The sequence below is a fragment of the Periophthalmus magnuspinnatus genome, chromosome 10 (assembly GCF_009829125.3).
Source record: "Periophthalmus magnuspinnatus isolate fPerMag1 chromosome 10, fPerMag1.2.pri, whole genome shotgun sequence".
Taxonomy (NCBI): Eukaryota; Metazoa; Chordata; class Actinopteri; order Gobiiformes; family Gobiidae; genus Periophthalmus; species Periophthalmus magnuspinnatus.
In genome coordinates, this window is record NC_047135.1 from 9,816,238 (window position 1) to 9,828,383 (window position 12,146).

Below are 12,146 nucleotides of genomic sequence, written 5' to 3' on the forward strand. Positions count from 1 at the left end.
AATTCTATTACAAAATGTCCAAAACACTCATTATATTTATTCATAGGAGGGGTGGTTTTTTTTTTTTACTATAGAATCAAATTAACACTGGAGTTTATTTCTCCATATATAATATTTTTAGCCTTTGTTTTGAGTTTGCCGGATGTAATACGTCATTACGCCTCCGCTGATCCGGAAGCCAAATAAAGCGAATCCGGATTTGAATGCTCGACGTGTCATTCAGTGATTCATAAATTTACCTCAGAATTCACAGACGTTTTGGGAGGCTTTTCTACGGTAAGGTTCATTTTTATACACATATATTGTATGGAAAGATGTCATTCTTTTATAATTAGACGGAATTTAGATAAAAACTAACGTACTTATGTTACACCAAACTTAGACGTACAATCAAAGATCGTTTTGCACTGAAAATATATATTCTTAATTTCACCTGTAAAATTCACGCAACAGAGTTGGTGCCAGTACGTTTGTGTTGAATCGTAATGTCTTCGCTGTAGGGTATTTCTTCTTGGGGATCTGCACCTGTTCTAATGAGTGTTCCTCATGCAGTGTATAATAAAACACAAAGGACACATCAGTTCACATACATAACAGTCACTGAAAGGTTGCTCCGGTGGAGACTGTAGGAATAATTTGGTTTCTAATGTTTAGAAGTGATAAAAGGCAAGGAAACCCACGAGAACGTTAACCCATAATAAACGGTGTGGATTACTCCAATGATTACTCCCTTTTAGGCTCCCACGTGATGCTCAGTAAACTGGTAATGTAGATGCTGAAATGTCTGGACAGTTCATATTCCGTTTACTGCAGTGTGCTCAACGTGTTTAGTCTTATACGTACACTGTTACTATTACTGCCTTTAGAGTTCTTCATCTCCAAATTGAATATATTATAAAGTTACATTAATATGTGACCTTGTGGATGATAATAACCTTGTTATACCTCAGTGCAACAGCTTTTCTCTTTAGGGTTTGGGGGGAAAAAAATTACTGGACGTCACTATAGCCAAAGGTGGTGATTTTTAAACAGGTTCCTCTGGTTTGTCAAATAAACCAATTATGAAAGAGTATGAGGCTTTCCCACTGACACATAATACAAAAGAGAATGGAATAGTGATAAGGGACATAACTTAAATGTGTTATATAACAATATAAAAACTCACTACCTACTAGATGCTCTGTAATAGGTTTGATATGTTGTGAGATTGCTCTACTATTACCCCTACCTACCCCCTACCGCCTGTTACAGTTATTACAGGGACAAACTCCGCAATTATTTGGTATGTTTCTACTGTGTTGCTACTACTACTACTGCTACCACCATATTAAAGAAAATAACATTCTGGGGTTGTGTTAGGTTGAAATTGAAAGTGCCTATGTCAAAATATAATGTCTCAAAATTGGCCAACTAGTTTTGAATCTGTATTAATTGTGTTTTTTGTGATGAAGGTCAAAGATGAAGGCTCTGATCCTGGTCGGTGGATATGGGACCCGGTTACGGCCTCTCACACTGAGCGTCCCTAAACCTCTGGTGGACTTCTGTAACAAACCCATCCTCATGCACCAAGTCGAGGCCCTGGTCAAGGTGCACTTAAATTCCTCTGAAATAAATAACATGACAGTTACAAGCTAGCTAGCACTAGCCATTAGAGGGGTTTTTTGTTTTTATCTCACTCAGCTTTTTGTTGAAAATCAAACACAAGACCATGAACACAGGACATGATCCCAGGCTCCTGAAAATGTCTAAATCAATTTTGTATGTTTTCTTGAGTTTTCAGACTATTTTAAAACTTTTTGGGTGGAATTTGCTAATGTGTGAATTTTGTTACCACAGTAACTACTTAACATTCCACCATAGGCATACATGTAGAATGAGGGGTTCCCTCCCAGCTGTCACTGCATAGTGTCACTACTGGTTAGGGCTGAAACTATGAATTGAGAAGAATAAAATCAAATCTACATTATTGTAGGGGTTGGCGATGTTGGCAAAATGGATAGATTGTTGTTTTCTTTAATATTTTATTATTAGCCTGAAGACAATATTCAGTTGTTATTTTGGCAATGCATCAGAAACATGCAAGTAAATATCTTGATTGAGGTTCAGGTATTGTGCAAAAGATAAAAGTGATTAGCAATATTAGCCATAAAAATGCACAAAACACTACCCTTATTTGAAAGAAATTTAAATCCAAGGAACATTTATACATTTTTATAGGTCTATAATTCCTCCCTTTGTAAAGAAATTAATATGCATTAATGCTGCATACAAGTAACAACCATGTTATACCAACAATAACAGAGTAGATGTACTTGAGCTCATTTAAACAGTTCACTGATACTTAACAGATTTTTGTTTCTGTGATTTCAGGCCGGAGTCGACCATGTTATTCTGGCAGTGAGCTACATGTCTGAACTGCTGGAGAGAGAAATGAGGATCCAAGAGGACAGGGTGAGAACAAAAACATGGAAAATGTACGAATAGTTGTAATAATGTTTATAATAAAATAAAATGTTTGAATGTGATTTGAACCAAAACTGACTATTTTTGCTTTCTGTTTTTCAGCTTGGAATCAAGATCTCCCTGTCTCATGAGAAGGAGCCTCTAGGAACAGGTGAGTCAGGGTTAGACCTGTTTTTAGACCAGTTTGAGACCTGTTTAGAACTTCTTATGGCTCTTGGGCAAAAGATTGCACATACTCTACAAGTGCATTATCTCATTATACAGTAAAGTCCAATTGTTTTATACAATGTCATATGTCTCTTCTGTACTATGCAAACATCCTCTTTATTATTTCATTTTACATTTAAATAGAAATATCAGTTTAGAATGATTCTGACATGTTCTTAACACACGCACCAATAAAATAATCTTAATGTAGTTTTTCTTATATAATTATTACTTATATAATTTGTGCTTTAACATTTGAATTTGAACCACAGACATTTAACAAATTCCTTGCCATCAATTTGGTCGTCAGTTCTCTTCACAAATTCAGAATTGGTTTGTTTGAGTCTTATCTGGGCCACAGAAAAATGTGAATAATTTCAAAAACATAAAAAAAATGGGTTCAGGTCTACAGATACGTGATTTGGTTTATATTTTAACATTATGAAAGATCTAAATCTGTTTAAATTATTAAATACTTTAAAAATTCCTTCCTTGTATTCTGTCCACAGCGGGTCCATTGGCTTTGGCCCGGGATTTGTTAAACGTTGACAGTGAACCGTTTTTTGTGCTGAACTCGGATGTGATCTGTGACTTTCCCTTCACCGACCTGCTGCAGTTTCACAAGAACCATGGACGAGAGGGCACCATCGTGGTAAGGAACAAGTACTTTACATTTTACAGGCTTGACAACTTTTTTTGCGATGTATTATGCCATTTTTCATTCCCTCCCCACACACTGGCCATTGGACTGACTGGCAACCACCACCAGTCAACACTATTGACAGTTTCTTACTCATTTTTAGGGTCGTCACAAACAAATTATACCCAGATAGCCAAATAAACAAAAAAGTCACATAAACAGGATTTAGAATGGTCTTTATCCATATCAGGACTAGTAAGATTATATGGACCTACCAGATTGCAGATGCCAGATATGCCAGATATGCCTTTAAAAAAATATAACTTGAATTAAGTAATTTGCATAGTTAATTGGTGTAATATTTAGCAATTTTGGAGTGTCCTGAGCAAACTTCTGAAGTAGACACAAAATGGAAACTATTACTAAATCTTGCAGTGTCGAATAGCAATATCTTTATACCATTTTTTTCTGTACTTTACGATAATGTTTTGATGGAGGGAATGTCACAACAGATTTTAAACAAAAGTGTGCCGCAACGCAAAAATGGTTGAAACTACACTAGACAGCAGTTAAGTATTGGTTTTACTGGAAGAGATTGTATGAACACAACTTGATTTATTATTTACAGAGCTCTATTAAATTTCTTTTGTCTCCTCTAGGTGACCCGTGTAGAGGAGCCATCCAAATATGGTGTGGTGGTTTATGACTGTGACAGCGGGAGCATTCATAGATTTGTGGAGAAGCCTCAGGTTTTTGTGTCCAACAAAATCAACGCTGGAATGTACATCTTCAACCCCAGCATGCTCAGCCGCATACAGGTTAGGAGTCCCTCTCTAGGCCCGGTGTAGGCCCGGTGTAGGCCCGGTGTAGGCCCGGTGTAGGCCCGGTGTAGGCCCGGTGTAGGCCCGGTGTAGGCCCGGTGTAAACTGGGCGTAGGCCCGAGTAGGCTTGGAATAGGTCCATTGTAGACTTTGTTTTGTCCTGGCTTAGACCTAGTTTAGATCTGGTTTTGCCCTGGTTTAGGCCTGGATTTAGGCCCAGGTTTAGGCCTGGTTTAATTTTATATAGACCTGGTAACCCTGGTAAAGTCTTGATTTAGTGTTGTTTATACCTGATAGAGATACCACTACATGGCATTAGATTCTCCATGGATGCCACTAAGCAAGTTTAATGCCACACTGTGGAACATAACAGGTTGCATTTCCACTTTTAAACAATAGTTATTTCTATTTTATACTCTGTTTAGCCCTGTATTTAGTATTTATTTTCTGTTGTAATCTAATATTAATTATTAACTTTCACTTATGGTCACTCTACTGTCTTGTTGTTATTATTATAATTTATACAAATCTACAATGTGTTGTCTTTAGTGGATGGGTTTAAAATGCATTTGTGAACACATTATGAAATCTTGTATATTCTTTGTGTGTACAGCTCAGACCAACGTCGATAGAGAAGGAGATCTTCCCGGTGATGGCAGAGGAGGGTCACCTGTTTGCCATGGAACTGCAAGGTCAGTACCGCAGCAGAAGTAAAACCGATGTAAAACAACCAAGACCTGACAAAGGTCTGAATAGAAAAAAACATTAATCTTATAAAACTAAGTGAAATGTAGAAATGCAAAAGTCAGCATTAACTTCAAATTTACATAAATGGGGAATGTTTCATATTGACATATATATCCATCATAACCAGGTAATTAAATTTTTCTCTGTGCAGCTCACAGCTCGTCTAAACGTAAGTTTTACTGGTACTGTGTAGATTTGTAGTTTCTTTTAAAATGTATTTAGACCTCCTGTGCCTTTGCAGCCACTGTAGCCTGACCAAGTATCCAGTCATGTCAGTGCATTAAGTGTGGTCACTTAAGTATTGCCCTACTGTTTATTTGTAAAAAATAAATAAATAAATCAAATCTATTACATTAGATATTAAGGAGATATATAATATATATATATATATATATATATATATATATATATATATATATATATATATATATATATATATATATATATATATATTATTTATTTATTTATTTTTTTTTTTATAAAAATTGTAAGACGTATGCTCCAGAAAGTCCCATGTTTGATTCCAGAACCCTGTGGGTCTTAGTTGGTTTTGTTCATTTGATACAGTTTCTGCATCAGCTTAGATTGGAACTTGCACAGTAGGCTACCCCTCTGGCTAGGTGGTCCTGCCCATGATCCTGGCTCAAAATCCAGTAGAATTGTCCCCTGGCACTATACTTAACTCACCTTTGTTAAAGGACGAGGCAAATGCAGAGGGCACATTTTTTCTATCACTTAAGAATAATCCAAACTCATTTGCGGTTTCAGGGTTCTGGATGGACATTGGTCAGCCCAAAGACTTTCTGACAGGGATGTGCATGTACCTGCAGTCACTAAGGCAGCACTCACCTGAACGCCTGCACACGGGACCTGGTTTCCATGGCAACGTCCTAGTGGTGAGTGACCAGAGATGCATGCGATTTGTTATAAAGGCCCAAATGTGTTTTAACTTTAATTTTATTAACGTCTGAACTGTACAGCATTTTACAAGTCCAGGCTATCTTTGAGAACGATGCAGAGTACTATTGCCATATCAGTATGGTACCATCAATATGGTACAAATTAGTACTCAAAATAGTGCTTATAAAATTCAACGGTCAACTGAAGCCAACCCATACATTTTGTTTATTGTTATGTGTAAGTGAGAAATTGTTTTTCCAGGAAGTTATGTGTATTTTATAGGCAGGTGTTTGTATCGTCAAGTCCTCTGGTCTAGTCCATGTTTTTACCTTGTATTCTGTCCCAGGACCCATCTGCGGTCATTGGGCAGAATTGCAGCATTGGTCCAAACGTGTCTATTGGACCGGGGGTGGTGGTGGAGGATGGCGTGCGGATCAAGCGCTGCACACTGTTGAAGGGGGCCCGGGTCCGCTCTCACTCCTGGTTAGAGAGCTGCATCGTGGGCTGGAGCTGCTCCGTTGGACAGTGGGTCAGTACTAAGATTGTCAAATGTAGAGAAACTCAGATGCTAAAACTAGAATCAAAACTAGATACTCAATACTAAAAATGTCACATTCAGAGGACAGAAATGAACCTTTCCTTGAATAGCTTTAGAATGATCGTAAGCTGTATCAGAACAAGTATAAGACACATAGACATAGACTAGTATACACCCATGGACCACTATGGAACCTACTTGGATGACTTATGGATTACACAGCTGTAACACCACATGGTATTATAAAAGAAAGTACTACTATTGTCACAATGACATTCTATTGTCTAAAAAAAATAGTGTTTTTTTTTATAACTATCATCATGGTAACAGAATCTGTATTGAGTATCTCATTACCTATTCCTTGGTATCAACACAATATAAAACTTTCAAACTTGATTTTAACACTAGTCAGTACTCGATTCAAACTCAATATATTCTGGTTCAAATTGTAGTTTTATCCTACTCATATACAGAATAACTTGCATGCCCTTATTTGAGAGGGAAATTATTAGTTTCTACTATATTAAACCAATGTGCTGTATTTTAATTGAAAATCCAATAGGGTGTTCATTTTTATACTATATATCAGCATAAGTAATAATTCACTGTTGAACTATTGAAAAAAAAAAAGTCAAAAAGGTGAAAAAAAAATAAAAATTAAAAATGAAGATAAAATAGCACATTTTTGAGGAATTGTGAAAAATGTCTCACATTGTCAGTATTGGAAATATCAGTTTTATCCATAAGATCTTATTTCTTTTGGTACAATTTCTGTTTTTTGTCTTCTCTAGGTGCGAATGGAGAACGTGACAGTTTTGGGAGAAGACGTCATAGTGAACGATGAGCTTTATTTAAACGGTGCCAACGTCCTCCCTCACAAATCCATCAGCGAGTCTGTCCCAGAGCCACGCATCATCATGTAGTGCTAGAACTTTGAACTGTTATCCTTTAAATTCCGCCTAAACCAAACCAGTGCCACAGCAACCTAGGGTGCAGAGAGGAGGAAGAAAGGCCCTCCTCTGCCACCAATTGTGTCTTATTTTTATGGGATAAACGGTTTGGTCGGTTCACGTCTGACTGAGTTGAAGGAAGCCTGGACTCTGGGCGTTATAATGAAGAAGATAAGGGATAAGGGTTAATGCTATGTCCACATTAATATAAATTTAACAAAAAGTTTTCACTTCATATGAGACTCGTACTGAATGTTTCTAGCTTTAGTTGTTTTTTATGTCTCCTAGTAAAATAACTAAAAGGCCCTGTACCTGGTGATGAACCATAGTCGAAGAACGTGGCTTAAAGTGTGTACTTAATGTGACAGGCCTTGATGTTTTTCTAATTCTGACTTGGTTCAGTGGGATAGTACATGTGGTAAATATTTAATTGATGTAAAACTATGATAAGCTGGGGGAAAATGTTGAGAAGAAAAGCACAAAAAATGGGTAGTAGCGGTGAGTTTCAAAACAGAATCCCTTTACCTATGTCATCAACACAGAAAACTTCATCCAAAATGCAGTTTAAACATTTGGTCATTTATTTTGTATTGGTCTAATCATAACTGTTGGGCAATTTTGAAATGTTTTGGCCTTTATTTACATTATGGTTGCTACGTAACAGTTGTGGAATTACTTCTATGTAGGTCGTATCTGCTGCCCTTGTCCAACCAGGAAATAAAATTATAAAATTTAACAAGGCTTTTGGTAAAATCTTAAATATAATGCAGTTAACTATGTTTTAAGGAAATTGGTAGTCTGTGTCACATGCACTTTGACCGTTTGAACTGTTAGCCCCACCCACAAACTCTCGAATCACATGTACCAAGAACCCTTAAAGAAGGATAACTTTCAAAGATGTTTTTTCCATATATTTTTTCATAAATAGCAGTAAATTATGCACTACAAGGAACTTGAAGATAAAATAACGGGTACAGGGCATTTAATGGTAAAGTCCACACAGTAGTGATAAAATCCCCTTATTTCTTTTGTGTTTTAACTTTTCTATAATGTTTACATACCTGCAGTAGTATGTTATTTCATACACACATATTTAAGTATGTAGTGAGCCAGACAGTACAATGCATTATGTTTTGGAGATTAACCTGAATCACTGTTAGGATATTTTACTGTTAAATGTCCAGCACTGACCACAAGGAGTCAATAGAAACAAATATTTATGTCGATGAGCGTCAGTGTATGACCACTGTGTATGACTGAACACTATCCATGCGTACTGCAGCTTGTTTTGTTTTTTTAGGGTTTTTTTTAATCTCATAAATATGCATCTTTGGATGACTTTATTAGTATGGACATTGTGGCAAAACTGTTTACAGGAATGGACAATGACATTTTATTATTAAAGATGCACTGTGTAACTTTTCTTCTGGGTAGTCTGCCACCTGCTTGTTTCCATGGAGATATTAATGCTTCTTCCTGCAACGCTTCAGTGTAGAATTAAACATTATGTTATTACAGATGTTTTTACTGCTAAGAAATATCTTGCAAAACATTCTCACAGTAATTAGACTTGCCTCTCCACAGATCTGACCGGAAACTTAACCTGATGACGTCATCTGCTTGGCAATAAAGAAGTTTAATGCCACACTGTAAAATCTCCATAAAGATAAGCAAGTGGTTGACCCATCAAAAAAGAAAAGTTACGTTCATCTTTAACTTAAAATGGAATAGGTTGTGTTCTTGACAATCTAGGACTTCCATCAACTGTTCTGGGAAGAAATTGCCTCACACAAAGATCTACTTAACATTTTCTGTCAAATTGGATCCACAAACTTATATTAAGGTATCACCTGTTTTTGAAAATGCCACAGCTTTTAATACTATGAGAAATAAACATGTCATCTTAGTTCATTTCTACTGATAGAGTAAACAGAGAAGAGCTGGATGTCTTTAGAGAGTTATGAAGCCGCCTGAACACAGCTTAATAAAATCAGTGAGTATAGGGACTTTTGTCTGTTTGTGTGAACAGTTTATGGGGTTGTTTTGTGAAGTTTTTTTATGCATCATAACACGAGCTGCCGAACATCACCAATAGGACTTTGGTGAAACAGACTGTAGCCTTAGAATAGTTTAAATGACAAATGTATTTCTCCTGCATTTATGACTGACAGTAATGAGATTATAACAGAATAAAATGCTCTGAAGAAAGGAAGTGACTGTGGCCTTAATGGGAGGGTTGATTATTCATATTATTTATATTATAGTTGAACTGTAGAGACTAATTAACATGCATTGGTAATGTTATGGGATTGGTGTTTAAAGTGGAAATAAACACTAAATCAACTTTTTTTTGCTGTGCACGTGGTGTTTAATAACATTGTCTACGGTTCCTAGTCATGTTTCGTCAATTTTAGTGCAAACTAAATAAATTTACAGCTTTCCAGTCAAAATTTATTAAAATGTGTGAGTCCTGGCTCCAGTGGCCACTGTAATTTCAGGTACTATGTGACATCACACAGGACTGCCCTGATTACAGCCTGGTGTTTTTGATTACAAACACCTGGCTGCAGGGGCGTAGTTTGAAGAGTGGATACCTGTTAGACCAGTCACACTTCTTGATTTCTCCAGTCCCCGGCTCTCTTTTCCCCTCACTCTTCTATAGTCCACAGGCACTGCCCAGTTTAAGCAGTTCTATCTGAAATGTAGTTGTGGGCGGAGTTTAGGTGTTTAGCCCCACTTTAAAGATGGACTACGTAAAAATGATGAAAACAATAAAAATCCTCAATGAATTCCCCTTTGTGCACTTTTTTACATCACCATGAGAGAGCTCTGTTTCCAGGTTACTTCTTACTTCCTTTGAAGGGTGTGTCCAGGTCCATCCTGTAGGATAATGAGGGATCTACTGCCCCATACCACATATGTCCCTTCTGAAGCCATGCCTCCTCCCTGTGAACTGTAGGAGCTTGGACAGCCTGGTGTAGTAGTAGTGGTACTATAGAAATATTTAATATTTTCATCAATATTACGTACTGCCTGTACAAAATTCACATTAGATTAGACACGTGGCTTCGCGCTGGCTTCTGAGGGGCAGAACAAACGTGCTTATCATTCAGAACAAGAATTAATTGTATTTTGACATGACTGATTGATTGATCGGAATAATTTTGATTATTACTTTTACTCTGTTTAGCTTTTGGTCATTAAGGTCCAGTATAAGTCATTTTCTGATCAATGCTATAATGTTGTTTCTTCATCACAAACATACCTGGAACTGTGTTTTGTTTCATTTGCACATGTTTAACACACATATTTAGACTGAGTTCTTCTCTCAAATAGAAAACATTCTGTTCCATCTTGTTATCACATGTGGCAACACAGGAAGTCCTCAACTGTGTTTTTAAACTCCATACACCGTCACTAGAATCATTAGGATGATTTCAGCCCTGGATTTGCCAATCTCTACTGAACTAAAGGTAAAAGGAGCTGTTAACTTGAAAACGATATCACAAGGTGTAATTGAGCATTTTGAGCTTTGGAGATGTAGACATACTAACAATAAAGGGTTACTGAAACATATGTGAATAAAACAAAAACAAATCCAGGTATATTTTTGATGAGGTAACAACATTCTAACAAGGCTTTAAGCTCACAAGAGTCAGTTTGCATAATTTAAGAACATTTATTATTTTTGGCACTTTTTAAAAATTACTAAATACATGCATTAGTTCACACATGTCCTGGTTTGGTCCTGGTTAGATCCCAGTGTAGTCCTGATGTAGACTTGGTCCTGTTCTAGTCCCAAGCTTGATATGATGTGTACAAGTTTGAGCTTTCACCATCATAACAGATGTGATGTCCAAACAATGTCTCAGTATTTGTGAGTAGTGCATTCACTAAATACTTTTTCCCTCTTGCTTGTCTTGAGTAGTTGTTTGGATCACTACTTTTGCTTGAGTATTTTATTTTAAAATGGTAGTGGTAGTGGTAAAGTATGTATAGTACTTATTTGTTTCAAAAACATGGTTAAAACTGTCAATTACTTGTGTGTTCCAACATGATCCAATTATAAGCTGCACAAAAAAACCTGCAACGTCAGACAACTTCATTTTGTTGTTATGAAATTAATATCCAGTCCAAATACTGTTTAAGGATTGAGATAAGAAAATGTACAGACTGACAACACTGAGCTTGACTGAATTAAACAAATCATTTAAACAGTCACTCTAAACATCTTCAAGAGGGAACTTTCCAACAGACGGTAAGATACAAACAGTAAGATCTGTTGTAGAGGTAGGTCTTTCTTCACTATATGCTTGGGCTTCAAATAATTATTATTTTCCAAGCTGATTAATCTAGTGTTTATTTATTTTTTTATTAATCAATTATTTGTTTAAAACATGGGAAGTGAATATGAGAATTTTACTCAGTTTCATCCACATAAAAATGTAGTGAAAAAGCTTGAGGACAGCCTGGTGTAGTTTTTATTTTTTTATTTTTTTAAATTCAAAACCACAAAATGTACTAAAACTTCTTGTATCAGCTTATGGCATGTTTTGGATTCTATGTTCAGACCAGTTAACAATTACTCCATAACTTGTTGCAGCACTACTATTTGAAAAACTATTAAATGTCTGGATATCTGCATTATTTATGATTTTAAATTAATATAATTTCAGTGATAAACCATTTAAAAATGTGTTTTCAAAGTAAAAAATGTAAAAAATGTAACAACAACATAAATCTTTTGTCCTCTGCAGACTTACAGGATGAGTAACCACCATTTAGGATTAAAGGTATGGTGCTAGAAAACTACTTGGGACAAAATCTATAAAAACATATTCAAGTAAATGTAAATGTTACTGAGCACTACACACCTGCCC

At 36.1% G+C, this 12,146-nt stretch overlaps 1 protein-coding gene across 1 annotated transcript; it reads left to right on the forward strand.

Annotated features, from left to right (window-relative positions):
* The first annotated feature begins 184 nt into the window (after nucleotides 1-184).
* Nucleotides 185-9,431, forward strand: gmppb (GDP-mannose pyrophosphorylase B). The gene is made up of 10 exons (XM_033974618.2): nucleotides 185-276; nucleotides 1,452-1,587; nucleotides 2,371-2,451; nucleotides 2,566-2,614; nucleotides 3,180-3,322; nucleotides 3,970-4,128; nucleotides 4,745-4,823; nucleotides 5,647-5,774; nucleotides 6,125-6,307; nucleotides 7,108-9,431. Exons 2-10 carry the CDS (start codon nucleotides 1,459-1,461, stop codon nucleotides 7,237-7,239), a joined length of 1,083 nt encoding a protein of 360 aa, XP_033830509.1. The 5' UTR covers nucleotides 185-276; nucleotides 1,452-1,458; the 3' UTR covers nucleotides 7,240-9,431.
* Nucleotides 9,432-12,146: the final 2,715 nt, after the last annotated feature.